General features: G+C 35.4%; 4 protein-coding genes across 6 annotated transcripts; 1 reads left to right on the plus strand and 3 right to left on the minus strand.

The window, feature by feature from the left end:
• Window positions 1-3,618: 3,618 nt before the first annotated feature.
• LOC107704716 (tetraspanin-13-like) lies at window positions 3,619-4,958 on the minus strand. The gene is made up of 4 exons (XM_016507702.1): window positions 4,884-4,958; window positions 4,683-4,796; window positions 4,162-4,272; window positions 3,619-3,976 (listed from the first exon to the last, which is right to left on the minus strand). The coding sequence occupies exons 1-4, from the start codon at window positions 4,944-4,946 to the stop codon at window positions 3,902-3,904; spliced, it is 363 nt and encodes a 120-aa protein (XP_016363188.1). The 5' UTR covers window positions 4,947-4,958; the 3' UTR covers window positions 3,619-3,901.
• A 163-nt stretch (window positions 4,959-5,121) lies between these two features.
• LOC107704717 (tetraspanin-13-like) lies at window positions 5,122-7,417 on the minus strand. Its single transcript, XM_016507703.1, has 6 exons — window positions 7,162-7,417; window positions 6,715-6,882; window positions 6,387-6,467; window positions 6,186-6,299; window positions 5,665-5,775; window positions 5,122-5,479 (listed from the first exon to the last, which is right to left on the minus strand). The coding sequence occupies exons 1-6, from the start codon at window positions 7,222-7,224 to the stop codon at window positions 5,405-5,407; spliced, it is 612 nt and encodes a 203-aa protein (XP_016363189.1). The 5' UTR covers window positions 7,225-7,417; the 3' UTR covers window positions 5,122-5,404.
• Window positions 7,418-8,199: 782 nt separating this feature from the next.
• On the plus strand, window positions 8,200-15,066 carry LOC107704763 (ankyrin repeat and MYND domain-containing protein 2-like). 3 transcript variants are annotated; one of them, XM_016507767.1, is made up of 12 exons: window positions 8,200-8,220; window positions 8,865-9,090; window positions 9,481-9,545; window positions 10,273-10,411; window positions 10,521-10,619; window positions 11,330-11,490; window positions 11,856-11,921; window positions 12,056-12,204; window positions 12,746-12,881; window positions 13,021-13,149; window positions 13,253-13,382; window positions 14,192-15,066. In XM_016507767.1, the coding sequence occupies exons 2-12, from the start codon at window positions 9,024-9,026 to the stop codon at window positions 14,326-14,328; spliced, it is 1,278 nt and encodes a 425-aa protein (XP_016363253.1). In that variant the 5' UTR covers window positions 8,200-8,220; window positions 8,865-9,023; the 3' UTR covers window positions 14,329-15,066. The 3 variants fall into 3 exon arrangements, with proteins under 3 accessions (XP_016363253.1, XP_016363254.1, XP_016363255.1); XM_016507768.1 differs by lacking the exon at window positions 8,200-8,220 and having other exon boundaries at window positions 8,856-9,090; XM_016507769.1 differs by lacking the exons at window positions 8,200-8,220; window positions 8,865-9,090 and adding an exon at window positions 9,097-9,143 and having other exon boundaries at window positions 14,192-15,065.
• On the minus strand, window positions 15,063-16,700 carry LOC107704764 (leucine-rich repeat-containing protein 72-like). The gene is made up of 5 exons (XM_016507770.1): window positions 16,679-16,700; window positions 16,351-16,440; window positions 15,467-15,610; window positions 15,330-15,360; window positions 15,063-15,234 (listed from the first exon to the last, which is right to left on the minus strand). Exons 1-5 carry the CDS (start codon window positions 16,698-16,700, stop codon window positions 15,084-15,086), a joined length of 438 nt encoding a protein of 145 aa, XP_016363256.1. The 3' UTR covers window positions 15,063-15,083.
• Window positions 16,701-18,194: the final 1,494 nt, after the last annotated feature.

Below are 18,194 nucleotides of genomic sequence, written 5' to 3' on the forward strand. Positions count from 1 at the left end.
ATATATATATATATATATATATATATATATATATATGTATATATGTATATATGTATATGTATATATGTATATATATATTTACCCAGATCATCGTATTGAAAAAGTGTTTATTTTAATTTAGCTATCATTTTATCTTGTAGATTATATGTATACATCTGTTATGTGAAATAGCTTGTCCGGGGCAGTACTTAAGAAGCAACAAGCAAGATTCTGTGCAAGTGTATATATGTTTGTTTTCTGAAAATCCAGTTCTTCAGGTTTTGTAAAACACTTCTGCAATTTAAAAAATGTTTTGTGTTGCATTGTTTTAGGTACACCAACCCATTTATTTATGAAAGTGAAAATTCTTGTTTGAACTTTTTCAACTTTTTTGAACATTTTAAAAGTGATTATATCAGGATGACAGACAGTAATGAAGATCAGCGAATATTAACGATTCTTTCATGGAATGTAAACGGCTTTAACCGCAAAAGGTCTGAGGTGCTTCATCATTTAAGTCTTCTAAAGGCTGATGTGGTCTTTCTTCAAGAAACTCATGTCGGTCCAGATAGAATCTACTCAACTGGGAGCATCAAAATTCAAGATTTAGAATGCGATTACATGGCGGCATTCACCGTATTTAAAGGAAATTCACGAGGGGTGGCCGTACTTTTCAAAAACAACCTCGGATGTGGTGGTTTCAATGTCAATTGCGATGAAAAGGGAAGATTCATAATAATCTCATGTCAAATTTGGGGGCATGATTTCATATTTATCAACGTGTATAACTCAAATGACGAAAAACTTAAGCTGACCGATTTTACACAAATTTCAGCCTTCATCCCACATTCTGCACTTCTGGTGGTCGGTGGGGATTTTAACACAGTCATGGACGCTGACCTTGACAAAACCTCACATTTACGAAACCGAAGTCACAGAAAGACTTTCAATGCTCGCCAATGTTTTTTGGAAAACTTAAGCTTGGTGGATGTCTGGCGGTGTCTTTACCCAGAAGCAAAAAGCTTTACGTATTTCAATGGGAACGGTCATTCGAGATTGGACTACTTCTTTTTGCAAACTCACAATTTAACTAGAGTAATTGCCTGTAACATTCACAAGAGACCAATGTACTCGGATAAAGAAGAGTACGTTTCTGATCACACCCCAGTGTCAATTCAGATTCAGATGGATGGACCAAAATGGCAGTTTGATTCGTATCTCCTTGAAGATAAAGCATGTATGCAACAACTTTCAAGCATAATAAAGAAAATTTCACAAATAAATACCAAAAGGAATGAATACATGTGGCCAGGAGTGAAAGTCAGACTTGTATGTGAGGCAATAGTTTTTCAAAGACAAAGATCAAGACATTCAGAGATGATTGAACTTCCTCAAGAGATGGACCAAAGAGGTAGAGCTTTTCTTTTCCTGCTAGTTTTTTGTAAAATTGTTTAATATTTGTTTTGACATCATAATTTCTTTTTAAGGTTGTCCAAGTTCAGAATCATCCATTGAGGTTCTTCATACACCAAATACTTCATCCCAGAGTCTTCTGAACTTCTTGAATCATTTGCACCAAACTGAGAGATTCGAAGACATAAAATCCACCCTGATTACCGTTCTAAGTGAACCTGTTTCGAGAAAAGAGATTCTGGATGCTATACTGTCCTTGCCTCAGTCTGAGAATCTAACATCAGATGGACTAACAGTACATTTCTATAAATGTTATGCTTGTAAAATTATTGACCTCTTACAAGCATTTTTCAACCAAATATTTGACCTCAAGCCAATTAAACAAACAGTTTTTGAATCATTGAGCCAAGGCAAAAATGATCATACTTACAGCTATGATATTCAATATCGCTTCAGTCCGATTACAATAATGAATGTGGATTATAAAATTCTGGCTTTGATTCTGGCAGAGAGGTTGAAGAGTGTTATTGAACATATTTTAAATCCAGATCAAAGCAAACCACACATTTCTGTTCTAGACGGCGTCAGTGATAAAATTCCAGTGCTGATCATTTCATTAAAACTAGATCCAGGTGCACTGAAATGGCCATATTTGTTTAACAGCTTAAAGTCTGTGAACCTACCTGACCGGTTTAGATCCGTGTTGAAGCTGTTTTTGATAGCAGATCACAGATCACAAGGCTTGAGGGTGGGATGTCCACTGACTCCTTTACTAGTAAGCATCTGCCTTCTTCCTCTGATTAACTCCATTAACTGCGAGAACATGTTTTTGGGGCCTAAAGTTCAAGAAGAAACCATAAAGTCAGCCATTGATGAAGAAAGAGCCTTGATTTTTCTTTCCAATTCGAATGAAGTTTTGGATAGTTTTGAAAAGATGCTGAGGGATTTTATTGAGACGTCAGGCTTTATCATTGATGAACGCTGCTCTAAGGTATTAATGGCAGGTTCATCTGGCTTCAGTTTAGGCAAAGATAAACTTCAGTTGTTTAAGAGAACGGACAATGTATTATGTGGTTTCGAGCATGAAACGACATGATTCAATCGCTGGAGGATGCCAAGTCTCTCTGTGTTGTGGTTGGCGTCGTTTTGCTTTGATGGTCGCACGCTCATTTAATGAAATCTAGATCTGTTATAATGACTCCGATCCACGGAGTCGATTGCAAGAGTCATTCCTAATTTTCTAAACTCTTTAATAAAAAGTGAAGGTAAAATAAGTCTTGATAGATTATACTTTTATTTACATTATACTTTGCACCACTATAAAATGTGAAAAAAAGGCTAGTCGCCACCTACTGGTGTATCGATGTACAGAAAGCGTTCCCAACTGAATCTTTTTGTTGAACTAAATAAAATTATTCGAGTCAATGAAGTAGTCCCTTTTACTACTGTAGCTCTCTGTATTATTTTTCGCAAATCTAAGTATGTTTAAGGCTCTGCATACATTATATTTTTATTTGCAGATTCTGTCACATAATACAAGATGTGTGGTTTATAGCCGAAGACAGTATGTGCTATTTTACATTTTAAATTTACATTTACAACATTTAGAACAAAAAGCTGGTGCAAACATGTTGCTTGTTTGTTTTACATTTAATAATATTTTTACATGCTTAAAATGACCTAAAGAATCTACTTAAAATTGAATCAATAACTTATGTTGTACCAGTATAGTATTACATAAATCTCTATACGCAAATGAAAATACAAAAATCATAATCTGCCATTGAAATAAAATGCAAAGATGTCAAATCAAAGGCAGGTGGTTTATTGTGATCCATATCTATGTAAATATGCAGGTGAGTATGATTGGTATGTTTTCACTGCAACCAGCAGAGGGCAGAACAAGAAGATCTCAATGAATGCATCCGTGCTAAACCGGCTGGACAACCTCCAGCTGAGCCACACCATTGGCTAATATGTGGAATGCAAACAGATGATGTAGACTTTCCTGGTCACATCCTGATCAGGATGATGTGGAAGTGGGTTGGGTGTAGTTTTAGTTTCAGTGTGCAAGCTCATTACTGAGCTCAATGCAATAACTATAGGCCTATTGTTTGATTTAAGAAGCTGGAAATGTTTTTTGGTTCCTTATAAAGGTTTTCTAGTTTGATTTATTAACAAAAATGAAAGATGAATTTTCATTTCTTTTATTTTTCATTTTATTGCAAGATTATTTAGCAACTCATCATTGTAAGAGTTGTTCAATTGGGAACAAAGTTCAAGCCTAGTCAACCTACTTGCATAATCGGTGACAATAAATATTTGTGAACTCCACCAAGATGCAACTCATAATGGCTGTTCCACAAATACATATTTTAGAATGTTTATTTTATCCCCAAAAAATCAAGAAATTGGAGTGTTATCAAAAGGAACTACAGATCATACAAAAAAAAAGTCCATTCAAGAACAAAAATTCAGTATAGCTGAAAGTCTTGTATATGTGTGTGCTTTAAATGAAAGCTCCAGGATTTTGCCGGTGATCTTTCTGATTCCTGTATCTATGTGCTAACCAGACACCCAGAATCTGAAACAGGAAATATAACAAAATTTATATAAAAATGAATTTATTAACATCTCAACTTGACAGAAAACTAAGAAACAAGCACCAAACCTTAAATAAACTGACTGAACTGTTAACAGCTTGATTAAATATTTACATGTTTCATTTTACCTGTTTTCATAAACAAATGATGTCCAGTGTTTGCTCACCTCTGTAAAACTGAAAAACAGACTGACTCCTCCAACAAACTGTAAAGCGTCGTCAGCATAGGCCTGGATTATAACTGAACATGGTCTACATGTTTGATTCTTGAAACAGGTCTGATGTCAAAGAGAAGACCGAAATAAAGCAAAAAAATAATCTTTACAACCACAATAAAACTGTATGTTAGTTCATTGCATATAAACCAGATGATCTCATACTCAGGTGATCATCTCAGACTATTTGCTCAAGAGGTTAAAGAGTCTTGACAGTTATCATCGTAGAAGTATGTTTCATTTTGTCCACAGTGAGTAACTTAATTATGAACTATAAATAAAATGGAAGCCTTATAATAAATGAACCTAACATCTTGATGTACAAAAATAAAATATTTACCAAAGCTCACTATATAATCACATTCACCAACTATTTTTCTAGAAGCATAATGTTTTTCACATTAAGTTCAAGTAGCAGAAGACACTTCATAATTCATTAATCTTGGATTGAAAAGCAGAATAATAGTTATTACAGCGACACAGCTCTCATTGTAGTTAACTTCAAGGAAGTCACAGCAATCCAGCGATCTTTCCAAATCCTCCTGCATTGATTCAGACTTATTCCATCCTATCTCCAGGAGCAGGTTCTGAAGGAGAACAAAACATTTGAATTTCAAAACCCAGGAATGAGGAAACCAGTATCACCGTGTCAAAGTATTACAAACTATAATTACCTGCTGTTCTTTATTAATCGCCAAGCAGGCACATGATACTGAAAACTGCACCATGAATACCATGAAGAGAATGAGCATGTACTAAAGACCAGTTAAGGTTGTTTCACCATCATTTTGGAAAAAATTCAAAAGCTGTTGATAACAAAGGAAATCCGGTTCCTTTTAAAGGTTTTCTAGTTTGATTTATTAACAAAAATGAAAGATGAATTTTCATTTCTTTTATTTTTAATTTTATTGCAAGATTATTTAGCAACTCATCATTGTAAGAGTTGTTCAATTGGGAACAAAGTTCAAGCCTAGTCAACCTACTTGCATAATCGGTGACAATAAATATTTGTGAACTCCACCAAGATGCAACTCATAATGGCTGTTCCACAAATACATATTTTAGAATGTTTATTTTATCCCCAAAAAATCAAGAAATTGGAGTGTTATCAAAAGGAACTACAGATCATACAAAAAAAAAGTCCATTCAAGAACAAAAATTCAGTATAGCTGAAAGTCTTGTATATGTGTGTGCTTTAAATGAAAGCTCCAGGATTTTGCCGGTGATCTTTCTGATTCCTGTATCTATGTGCTAACCAGACACCCAGAATCTGAAACAGGAAATATAACAAAATTTATATAAAAATGAATTTATTAACATCTCAACTTGACAGAAAACTAAGAAACAAGCACCAAACCTTAAATAAACTGACTGAACTGTTAACAGCTTGATTAAATATTTACATGTTTAATTTTACCTGTTTTCATAAACAAATGATGTCCAGTGTTTGCTCACCTCTGTAAAACTGAAAAACAGACTGACTCCTCCAACAAACTGTAAAGCGTCGTCAGCATAGGCCTGGATTATAACTGAACATGGTCGACATGTTTGATCCTTGAAACAGGTCTGATGTCAAAGAGAAGACCGAAATAAAGCAAAAAAATAATCTTTACAACCACAATAAAACTGTATGTTAGTTCATTGCATATAAACCAGATGATCTCATACTCAGGTGATCATCTCAGACTATTTGCTCAAGAGGTTAAAGAGTCTTGACAGTTATCATCGTAGAAGTATGTTTCATTTTGTCCACAGTGAGTAACTTAATTATGAACTATAAATAAAATGGAAGCCTTATAATAAATGAACCTAACATCTTGATGTACAAAAATAAAATATTTACCAAAGCTCACTATATAATCACATTCACCAACTATTTTTCTAGAAGCATAATGTTTTTCACATTAAGTTCAAGTAGCAGAAGACACTTCATAATTCATTAATCTTGGATTGAAAAGCAGAATAATAGTTATTACAGCGACACAGCTCTCATTGTAGTTAACTTCAAGGAAGTCACAGCAATCCAGCGATCTTTCCAAATCCTCCTGCATTGATTCAGACTTATTCCATCCTATCTCCAGGAGCAGGTTCTGAAGGAGAACAAAACATTTGAATTTCAAAACCCAGGAATGAGGAAACCAGTATCACCGTGTCAAAGTATTACAAACTATAATTACCTGCTGTTCTTTATTAATCGCCAAGCAGGCACATGATACTGAAAACTGCACCATGAATACCATGAAGAGAATGAGCATGTACTAAAGACCAGTTAAGGTTGTTTCACCATCATTTTGGAAAAAATTCAAAAGCTGTTGATAACAAAGGAAATCCTTTCAAACACGAAAGCCAGCAAAACTGGTAAATGCAAGTTTAGGGCCCAAACTACAAACTAAGACTGTTTGACTGTGTTGAACAGAGATAAACCTCATATTTTGGATAAATATCAACAAAAAGGATCATATTGATAAGGAGAGAATTTCTTGAATGAGTAACTCGGAAGGATACGAAGAACAAGAGGACTTGATGATGCTTCACAGCTCCACACAATCCCATAATGGCCACGACGAAGAGAAACAATCCAACAGCAATGACAGCAGCCATCACCCTGAAACTAGAGACCAGTCCGAACCATTTGCCCCATGCTGCAACACCAATCATTAGAAGACTGACCATCTGAAAACAAGAAAAGATGGATGGTTTCACTTTAAGGAGTGTAGATGCTCAGAAAAGGCAATTATGTATATCAGCATAAAAAGACATTCTCATTAGTTTTTCCAATTTACAGCACAATTTAATGAACTTACATATTGTTATTGGCATTGTTATGGTAATGAATAATAGGAATATATGTAAAACAAACTGTTAAACTTTTAAATAAAGACAAAACGTATTGTTCATGTGAATAACAACAAGTCTTAAAGACTGTATGTATGTAAACCGTTAGACACTTACCACATAAATAAGGTTCAAGATACAAAGAGAAGTTTTGGAACAAACAAACCCACCACAAGCCATGATGAAATATCTAGTGTACACTTAAACCATAGTCCGCAAATATCCTCTATGTAGGACTTTCCGCTCTGAGGCAAGTCGTCTGGAGCTAGAAGTTGTCTAGGATTTGCTCAGGTAGACAAGTTTAACGCCATTGGTCCGTTCTTTATCTGTATGCAAATAAGCAAAGTCTCCATTTGTAGGCTACTGTTATTCCGAGGTGAAGCAATCATGGTAGGATGTCCGACTCATTCTGGCGAATCGGTTCTTTCGAACTGGTCGTTTGAAAGAACCTGTTCAAAGGTAGTTACACATGCCCGCAGTTCTGTCAGTTGTTCACTCAAGAACCGGTTAAACCGACTCAGTGGACAAATTGTTCAATCAAACGTGTGAATCATTAGGCTTGTTTGAGATGCACCTTGCCTTGCCTGAAATGAAGGCGAGAAGTAGGCGGCTGCAGTGAGGGGAGGAGTGAAATAAGCGCAGGCAAGACGGACAGTTCTGAACTCTCGAAGTGGAACGGATACCAACGAGATCAAAGGCGGATATCACGTTATTCTCACTCACGTGCTGTGCTGCTAATAAACATGATATAATTTCAGTTCTGTTGCTTTTATATGAAAATAAATATGATGAACAAGACACTCAAAGTGCTTGCTATTTAATTCCATACGAAAGGTGTATTTATCATCCATTTTTACTTTAATACAAACATGTATTTTTGATTTTTATAGAAATATGACAACAATCACATTATCTCACACAGAGATCGCGCTGTTATAGTGTTTGGGAACATTCATGCATAATTTAAATACATAATCATATGAAATCAGATAAAAATAAAATATTTTAGAAGAGAACCGCAGAATCACAGTTGTCTGAACCAATGAGCATTAAGCTGTGACGTCAGTCAGTCGTTTCCCATCATGCTTTTGATCAGCGCAGTCGGTGGAGAGCAACTGCGCTCGTCTGCATAATCTGACAGAGCCGCCTCGCCGTCGCGAGAGTTTTTTTGCACAGGTCAGCATGACATCAGAGCAAATCGGACGTAACTCGGACACTTTTCTAACCGGCATGCATCTCGCGGTGATCACCGGTGATCGATTCTGCGCAGAATTTGCTCATCTCAAACAAGCCTATTTTGTTACAGGTTTCCAATTCTTGGATTCTGAACGATTCTTGTATAGTTTTAAATATACAAATAGGTCTGTTTTTTTTGTCAAGTATGGTATAATATTTTTGTTACTTGTCATCTCATATGAACAATCCATGATTTTCAATCACTTTAAATGTGGGATTATTTAACACCTCTATCTTTCAATAATATCATTTTAATTTATCCAAACCCTAATTCTAGTAAGATGCGTATGTATTAGACACGCTTACATAAATGTCTCTTATTTTGAAAAAATGAAATATATTGATATACAGAATGAAAGTGCTAGACTTCATGGGACTGAAACACCACCAAACAGATGGGGTACACAAATGGTTAAACATAATAAAATAGTTTTTCACTACGCCCATACTTAGCACATTTACAAATTTAGTATTTTAAAGAGTTAATAGAGTTGTATATTACCATATATATATTTTTAAAAGAATCCTAAAACCACAACGGAAAGCGACACTTTATGTGATTACGCCCCTGTCTTTTGTTGCAGTTGGTTCAGTCCGTTTGCCGACGGTAGCGTGTTAACCCGTCAGTGCCAGGGGAGCAGGCAGTTAGTGGATCAATCACAGCACAGCAGAGCTGTCATATCCATCACAGTCAACGTATATATTGTTTATTAAAACCAAAAAGCGCCACTTAGACTATTATAATGTCTGCACCAAAGAAAGGAGACCTGACCGACACGGAGAAGGAGCTACTTCAAGTTATTGCTGCAGGTAATAATAGCATGATGCTAACAGGCTAACTGCAGATTAACACATTTTATCAGGTACGACTTCGTTTACAAAATCTGCAAGCTATGGTTACATAAATATACATAATCAATTCTCTGTTTTGATATGTTGCATGCTAAAACCTGCATATGTATTCAGTTAAAACTGTATATGACGGGTAACGGTATACAATTATATGATAAATGCATATACGTACCAGTAAAAGGTCGTTTAAAATTATTTAAGCATCAATATGTTTGTGTTGCTTAGTGTTGAATTCCTCAAAATACCATGCTGATTGTTTAGCATTAAATATGCATTGAGACTCAGTCTGATGTGTTATTCTTTACATTAAGGTTGGTCAGTGTCTGATAACTGGTTGAACATTTGTAGGTAATGTGCAAGAAGCCTCTAGACTGCTTGGATCCAAAGATGTCAGAGTAAACTGTCTGGATGAGGTAAGGAAATGAAGTGTCATTATGCATTTTAATAAAGAGGTTTAAATGTGGTTGAATTTATCACTTAGTGGTAGTTCTTTGTTCTTTTTAAACAATGCTTAGCTTCTGTATAGAAAACAGGCTGGGTAGAGTGACCTGTCCAAATCAGATGTCACTGGCACTTGAAGGCTTTCAAAGCAGCTGCCTGGAAATGATATTGATTGTCTTTCATTACGAGTCCTTCTGTTGGAGCTGAAAAGAAACCAAATAAACTAATAAAAAATGATGAACCAGTTACTTGTTGGATAGCAAATAAACAGTTTAGAATATTTTTTCTTTCACTTGATTTAAGGAATTGTTCACCCAAAAGTCAAAGATTGCTGAAAATGTACTCACCCTCAGGCCATCCAAGACATAGATGAGTTTGATTCTTCATCTCAACAGATTTGGAGAAATGTACATCACTTGCTCACAATTCACAGATCCACTTCAGTGAATGGGTGCCGTCAGAATGAGAGTCCAAACAGATGATTAAAAACATCGCACAATAAAATATGAGTGTACTCTCTGCTTGAAATGCTGAAAGATGACTTAAAGGAACAGAAAATTTGCTGAAAATTCATATTCACAGGTTAATGCTTTGAGTGCTTTTGGGAGTTGTCAGGGTCACCATCAGGTACCCATTGTTAATATTTAAAATATGATAAATGCTTTGCTGAATATAGCTTTTTTTCCATTTCTTCTTCAGTATGGCATGACCCCTCTCATGCACGCTGCGTATAAGGGCAAGGCAGACATGTGCAAACTGCTGCTTCAGCATGGAGCAAACGTCAACTGCAATGAACATGAACATGGATACACCGCACTCATGTTTGCAGGACTCTCAGGTCTGGATCACAGATGCTAAATGCTTTTGGTGTTTGTACTGTTAAATTGACTGTTTTTTTATGCTAGTAATATTAAAAGACAGTAAATCATGTCCACTCTTTTGTACAGGAAAGACAGATATCACCTGGATGATGTTGGATGCTGGAGCTGAGACGGATGCAGTGAACTCAGTCGGCAGAACGGCAGCACAAATGGCTGCTTTTGTAGGTATGACAAAGATATGGCCTTATGGGAAAAACAGTGTGCTTTACCGGTCAGTTCAAATGTATGGGGTTGGTAATTTATAACTATTTTGAAACAAGGCTCTTATAAGGCTGCATTTATTTAACCAGAAATACAGTATAACCGTAATATTGTGGATTTTTTTAAAGTGTTTTCTATTTGAATATATTTTAGTACAAAATTAATTCCTGCGATGATAAATCTGAATTTTCAGCAGCCATTACGCCAGTCTTGGTAATGTTGAACGGTTGTCCTGTTTAATATTTTTGTGGAAACCATAATACATTTTTTTTTTAGGATTCTTTGTTGAATACAAAGATAAAAAGAACAGTATTTATTTGAAATAGAAATCTTTTGTAACATTATAGAGTTACTGTCACTTAAGATCAATTTAATGCATCCTTGCTGACAAAAAAAAAACAATCTTGCTGACTCAAACTTTTGAACAGTAGTGTATACTAAAAAAACTTAAGTTAAAAACCAAAATATGATGTCCTTTCAAAGCTTTTATTAGCTCTGGCTATTTTCTCCTCATTGAAGCACACGCCAACACATGAAATATGAAGATATTGGAGAACCACTGGGCTACAGAAAAAAAAGTCACCACTGGAAGAATGACAGTCTGGTGAAAGAGCAGTAGTATGTCAGATTTTGAGAGAACGTAAGGTATTTTTATATAGTATTTTTTTTTTCAGGGCAGCATGACTGTGTGACGGTCATCAATAACTTCTTCTCCCGGGTGAGGTTGGATTACTACACAAAACCACAGGGGCTGGAAAAGGGACCAAAACTCCCTCCTAAACTTGCTGGACCGCTACACAAAATTATAATGAGTACCAACCTCAACCCTGTAAAGGTACTTTTTTTTTTGTCTGAACCATATCCACACACACACACACACACACACACACACACACACACATATATATATGAGCACCACATATAGCGCAACTGCGCCTCAGGTGACCCTAGTTTGAGTCCTGACTCGTGATCCTTTCCCAGTCCTGTTCCCCTCTCCCATTGTTTTTTGTCTATCTCTACTGTCCTATCAAAATAAAAGTGGAAATGCTCATAAATACAATTTAAAAAGGTATATTTTTAAGCTAAAATACCCCAATATAGTCTTTCTAAACCTGATGACTATAATATGAAAAAATAATCAAACCATTATAAAATATAAGACTATTAGACTGGATGTTCTTTTGATTGGTTTGGCTGCAGATAGTGATGTTGGTGAAAGAAAACCCTCTGCTTATGGTTGTGGAAGCACTTGAGAAGTGTCGGAAGGTCAGTTGCATTTGTTCTGCATTATGCTAAGTGCACATTTCAGAGCCGAGTTGAGATTCATTACAGTAAACTTACAGTAATTGAATTTAAATCTCACCCAACTTTACCACAGTTAATAACTCTTTGTGTTCCAGGTTCTGGAGCTGATCTGTGAGAAATGCATCAAACAGCAGGATATGAATGAGGTGTTGGCCATGAAGATGCACTACCTCAGCTGTGTGCTGCAGAAATGTGGCTCTTTCCTGAAAGAGCGACAGGACAAACTTGATGGCTTAATCAAGAGGTGAAATATTATATATATGTCACCTTGTTGGTGTTTGGTGTCAGTAAGATTTTTTTATTCCGTAAGGATGCAGTAAACTGATTAAAAGTGACAATAAAGACATTTATGTTACAAAAGATTTCTGTATCAAATAAATGCTGTTTTTAAACTTTCTATTCATCAAAAAAAAAAAAAAAAAATCAGTTTCCACAAAAATATTAAGCAGCACAACTGTTTTCAACAATAATAAGAAACATTTTTTGAATAGACTAATTAGACTAATTTCTGAAGGCTCATGGAGACTGGAGTAATGATGCTGAAAATTCAGTTTTGCATCACAGGAATAAATTATATTTTGAAGTATATTAAAATAGAAAACAGGTATTTTAAGCTGTAGTTCTAAATGTTACAACATTACAGTTTTTCCTGTGTTTTTGATCAAATTAATACAGTCTTGGGGAACATAAAAGTCTTCTTTCAAAAACGTTTAAAAAAATTTATATGTGTGTAAAAACAAAATGTACTCTAATAAAACTAAATTGACTCAAAAATCATTTCTTAGTCTTTTGAAAGGGCGAGACAGTGATGGCTTCCTGGTATTCCAGGAGAAGTTCATTCGGGAGTGCATTAGGAAATTTCCATACTGTGATGCCACATTACTGCAGCAGCTGGTCCGGAGTATCTCTCCAGTGGAAATTGTGAGGATGAGTTACATTGACCTCTATTTGCTCCTGTAGAAGATACTGGAAGTGTAATAAAATAATAGAATCATAGCCTCAACTAGAAAGACTGAACCACATTCTGTGTATGGGAGCCTCACCAGTCCTATTCCAACAGGGAAGTGACCCCACTGCTCTGTCAGTGCTCACGCAGGCCATCACAGGACAGGTGGGTTTCATGGACGCAGACTTCTGTGCAACCTGTGGTGAGAAAGGAGCAGAGAAAAGATGCTCCATCTGCAAAATGGTAAGCATCAGGTTTTATCTTATGACTTCTGCACTTATTCCGTAATAGAAAAAGTGTCAGTTGGTTTGCTGAGGTGCTTTCTTAAATCTGTGCATTTCTTCAGGTGATCTACTGTGACCAGGCCTGTCAGAAGCTGCACTGGTTTAGCCATAAAAAGGTCTGTAAGATGTTACAGGAGCAGAGAGAGAAACACGAATCTGAGTCTGCATCACGACTACAGAAACAGGCCAAAGGTATTCAAACCCAATTCTTTTTGCATTACTATGTCATTTATGAGAAGTATCACAGTATTATCGTGTTTTTTGGACATCGTACCATGGCAACACATTGGCCTTGACGTGTTCTTTGGGAATGCCCCATATTTCCTTTTAAGTAATTAGTTTCAAGAATCATGCCACAATGTTCATGATGTATGTTTTTGATTCACTACAAAGAATCAAATGATGAAAATCATTTGCTTTGAGAATCAAGTTACACTGTTCGTGCTGTATATTTTTGATTCACTTTTTTGTTGTCACACTTAAACTAATAATAGGCATAGAGTAAAAGAGAAGATTTGAGATTACAAGTATTGGGATCATTCAACTAAAGAATTGGAATACATATTTAGAAAGAAAAAAAAGAAAAGAAAAAAAATATATATATTAGTGCTGTCAATCGCATTCAAAATTTTTGTTTACATAACATATGTGAGTGTACTGTTTATATTTATTATGCATATATAAATACACACGCATGTATATGTTTAAGAGTTGTTTATATATTAAATATATTTATATATAATGTAAATTATATATATGCATGTAAATATTTTCAAAATATATACTGCATATGTGTGTATTTATATATACATAATAAATATAGAGTACACACACATATTATGTGAACAAAAACTTTTTTATATATATACTAGTGTGTGTGTGTGTGTGTGTGTATGTATGTATGTATATATATATATACACTTTTTTTTATTTAATAATTTTATTTAATAATGTCATTAAAATAGCTGATATGATTTAAGCTCTCTCTTTCTCTTCCATAGCTGAGGCTGATCAAGCATTGGAGGAGACGACCGGCACTATGGAGGAGCTCTCTGTCAGTCAGAGTGAGACCACCAGCTCCTCAGATAACCAAACCCAAGATGTTAACTCCGAGACAGTCTATGTTACTGCAGACTGAATCACAAAGAATCAATCATTTCAACCCAGCAACCACCACCGTCATCTTCACTGAAGACTCATCTAAGACAAAAGAGAGCAGATCCAGAGGTTCTGAAGGTTTCTTCATAATTCTCATACCGGATCCTCTTCTGAAAGCACATAATGTAGGAGAAAACCACCAAAAGCATTTCCACACAAATGCACAGGGGGAAGGGTCTACAAGTGACAAAATGTAGATTTCTTTTTGTTTGATTGTTTTAAATAATCTTTTTACATTATGTTGGAAAAATATATGTATTTATGTATGTGAAAATCATGTATTGAGAGTCTTATGTGTGATGCAGGTTTTGCTTTAGGACAGATATTATAATATATTGCTGCAAGACATTGACACCTACGCCTTAAAATATTTAGTTTGTTCTTATGGAAAAGGATCAAATTAATAGATGGCAGCAGCTTACGTGAGTTTTCATAAATCTGTAGCATTTATCTGAATGCAACAGGTATTTTTGGAGATACCTGATATTGAAATACAGTAAAACGGTTTCACAAATCAAATAAAGAGATTTTCTGTCCGCAAGTTACAAACTAATAGATCACATGTCAAATATTAGATAGCACTCACAGTACAAATATTTCAGAAAACACATTAGTCGTGACAATGTTTATTGAGTTTGAAATGACAACGAATGAGCTGTTTTTCATTGATTCAAACCACTTGGCCTTGTCAAATGTTCCATCGTGCGAACAAGAGTGAAGGCAGAGGTCTGGAAATCATCTAAGTTTGACAGTGAGTATACCAGACGCAGGTTTGCTCGAGTCATCTAGATGGTTCCACTGAGACGTGCTTGTACCGGTCCAGTTCATAATGGAGAACTGTATGATGGATTTGGGCACTGATGGGTTTTCTTGATCATAAGAATGACTGCTAGAGAAAACATACAAAGTCAGCTCCTGTGATACATTTGCTGTAGTTTAAACATTAAAAATATTTGAAAAATACTTTACTTTGACATTGACTCTGTACACCTCTTTCTTGAGCCATGAGGACCTGTAACAATGAAACAATCCTTTAGATACATTTCATGAATCTTAAAATGCTGTAACTTGATATTTTAGTTAATAGTTTTCTGTTAGACTAGAGAACCTTAGCTTACCTACTGGTTTTGTGATGGAGTTGGTCCCTTTTCTTCCTGTAGGAGGTGGTAGTGCTCGTCTACCAAAGGCGATAGTATCAAGCACCCTCTGTCTTTCTACACTGAACAGCTTAAATGCCTGTCTCCTTTCCTCCTGCTTCACTTCTGCCAATTATACAGTACCTCACTGCTTAAAAGTTTGGAATAATTAGGACTTTTTATGTTTTTAATGAAGTCCCTTATGCTTACCAAGACTACACAATAAAAACGGTAATATTCTGAAATGTTATTACAATTTAAAATAGCTGTTTTCTGTTTTAATATATTGTAAAATGTAATTTATTCCTGTGATGGTAAAGCTGAATTTTCAGCATCATTACTCCAGTCTCCAGTGTCACATGATCCTTTAGAAATCATTCTAATATATTGATTTAAATCTTACCCCAAACATTTAACAAAATAGTAAGCAGCACAACTGTTTTCAACATAGATAATGATCCCAAATTAGTTTATCCAATCACATAATTAGCCAATGTGTTATTCGTTTTTACAGCATTTTGAAATCTCTGATCACTTGGTGAATTATTCTAATATTGGAAGTTCGTATGATTATGGATGCCAACCTTTTCTATCTAAAAACCTCACAGATGGCAAATGGTGCAGCACATATTGGCGATATTCGGGATCTTGTGTGAAGGGGTTCAGATATAAAGCTGAAAAAGAAGATGCATTTTTATCTAAAATGACTTTTTGCTGCAAAGAATCTTCAATCATTAGAACCAAATTAGTTTATCCAATCACATAATTAGCCAATGTGTTATTAGTTTTTACAGCATTTTGAAATCTCTGATCACTTTTGGTGAATTATTCTAATATTGGAAGTTCGTATGATTATGGATGCCAACCTTTTCTATCTAAAAACCTCACAGATGGCAAATGGTGCAGCACATATTGGCGATATTCGGGATCTTGTGTGAAGGGGTTCAGATATAAAGCTGAAAAAGAAGATGCATTTTTATCTAAAATGACTTTTTGCTGCAAAGAATCTTCAATCATTAGAATACTGATACTGTATATTTGTTTTTGTTTGTCGTACAAATGGTGTAAAAATGAGCTTTTAAAATCTCAACTGCTATTTTAATTTGTAAATCTCAAGGAATATTTATAGTCTACTTTACTAGGGAATGCAATGGTTGATGGACTTAATGAGAGATGGTGGTCTCAGGTTCTCACAGAGAGTGTGGAGCTCCTGCATGTTCTTCAGCTCTGACACGGTCTCCTCCAGACACTTCATCTGATTATTGAATAGGGCCAGCACTTGCAGACATGTCAGGTGTCTCAATGCCCCTGAGTGCAGACAGAAAAAACGGTTCAAACTTAGAAACTACAAAAATAAATAAATATAAAACATCTTTTTAGCACAAACTGACCTGAAATGGAGAGAATGCCATTGTTCTGTAGATAAAGTTCTGTCAAGCAGCAGTTAAATGAAGCTCTGGAAACCTCTCGGATCTGTAAAGTCACTCTTTTAAATCTTCGAAATTCAGTTTTTTTAATGGAAAGTGTATTGCAGCTTTGTAGTTTTTACGGAACTGCTTCATAGTTTTAGTGTTAAACGTTATTTTAAGCTTTAAAAACTAGTAATCACACATAAGAGACAGTAAAATTCAATTTTTAGTCAGGCAGTCTAACCTTGTTATTGTTAAGCCACACGCATCTCAGCGTGGAGAACCTTGACAAATCAGGAATGTAAGTCAATCCTCTAAAAACAGATGGAAAACGAAAGGGGAATATACAAAAGAAAAGAAAATATCGTTCATAAATTAAACATTTAGTATTTTTTTATGCATTTTGTAAATTATAATACATTTCATAAGGTGTCAGGTCCACATCTTATTATCTAAAAACTGTATGTATATATTATTTATATTTTTCTTCTAAACACCTTCTGGCGAGATGAAGGTGGGTCACATCTGTGTCACGCTGAATCACGCGCTTCGGCAAAGGATCCTCATTTTCCTGTGTGGGGGGGAAAGAAAAAAAGATAAGTGATGCTAAGTGAACAACGGAGGAAATGAACTTTCTAATAAAGTGCAGTCCATAGAAATGTGCACTTGTGCAGTCTACCTGTTTGTATATTTCCATGTCTGATTCTGAACTAGAGCCTGCTGGTCTGAACAAGACAAAGACAAGACGACACTCGCCGGTTGCTAGGAGACACACTTCACTCTTGTTTGATTGATGGCCAATCACTGCTCAGAATTCTTTTGATCGCGCACGCTGACAACGTCACGGGGACAGTAATGCACTGTTCTGTTGTGTTGTGTTGTCTCGGTTGACATTTTCAAACTTTTTGATGCTAGTCTTCTTTTTTTCTCGTCCATGAGAGGGCACACTTTTCCTTAAAATATTGTTAGGCTTCCACCACGAGAAGAAAAAGTGTGTGGCAGGGTTGTTTGCGCTTGCATTGTTTACAATGATTGCGATACAACTAATTCGATTTTTACATGATATAGCATTTTACATAGTCAGGTACTGGACATATCTTTCCTAACTTGTTATTTTAAGGGCAAAAAGTATTTTATTATTATTATTATTACAAAATTTCCAAGACGATAACTGTCGTTGTCACTACAGTATGCCAAGTGATAAACGCAGTGAGGGCATGTGACTATCTATCTATCTATCTATCTATCTATCTATCTATCTATCTGTCTATCTATCTGTCTATCTGTCTGTCTGTCTGTCT

Source organism: Sinocyclocheilus anshuiensis, unplaced genomic scaffold (assembly GCF_001515605.1).
Source record: "Sinocyclocheilus anshuiensis isolate Anshui unplaced genomic scaffold, SAMN03320099.WGS_v1.1 scaffold758, whole genome shotgun sequence".
In the NCBI taxonomy this organism is placed as follows: domain Eukaryota; kingdom Metazoa; phylum Chordata; class Actinopteri; order Cypriniformes; family Cyprinidae; genus Sinocyclocheilus; species Sinocyclocheilus anshuiensis.

Bases quoted from the DNA above. Each gene is read 5' to 3' on its own strand.
- LOC107704716 (XM_016507702.1), bottom strand. From the start codon at position 4,946: ATGGTATTCATGGTGCAGTTTTCAGTATCATGTGCCTGCTTGGCGATT. The intron at 4,797-4,883 runs GTAATTATAGTT...GTTCTCCTTCAG, and splicing joins CGATTAATAAAGAACAGCAG to AACCTGCTCCTGGAGATAGG. The intron at 3,977-4,161 runs GTGAGCAAACAC...TTCCTGTTTCAG, and splicing joins TGTTTTTCAGTTTTACAGAG to ATTCTGGGTGTCTGGTTAGC.
- LOC107704717 (XM_016507703.1), bottom strand. From the start codon at position 7,224: ATGGCTTGTGGTGGGTTTGTTTGTTCCAAAACTTCTCTTTGTATCTTG. The intron at 6,468-6,714 runs GTATCCTTCCGA...ACTGGTCTTTAG, and splicing joins ATCAAGTCCTCTTGTTCTTC to TACATGCTCATTCTCTTCAT. The intron at 5,776-6,185 runs GTAATAACTATT...CTTTGACATCAG, and splicing joins ACAATGAGAGCTGTGTCGCT to ACCTGTTTCAAGGATCAAAC.
- LOC107704763 (XM_016507767.1), top strand. From the start codon at position 9,024: ATGTCTGCACCAAAGAAAGGAGACCTGACCGACACGGAGAAGGAGCTA. The intron at 12,205-12,745 runs GTGAAATATTAT...ATCATTTCTTAG, and splicing joins CTTGATGGCTTAATCAAGAG to TCTTTTGAAAGGGCGAGACA. The intron at 13,383-14,191 runs GTATTCAAACCC...TCTCTTCCATAG, and splicing joins ACTACAGAAACAGGCCAAAG to CTGAGGCTGATCAAGCATTG.
- LOC107704764 (XM_016507770.1), bottom strand. From the start codon at position 16,700: ATGCAGGAGCTCCACACTCTCT. The intron at 15,611-16,350 runs GTTGGCATCCAT...TATAATTGGCAG, and splicing joins GAGGTTTTTAGATAGAAAAG to AAGTGAAGCAGGAGGAAAGG. The intron at 15,361-15,466 runs GTAAGCTAAGGT...TCATTGTTACAG, and splicing joins CTCCATCACAAAACCAGTAG to GTCCTCATGGCTCAAGAAAG.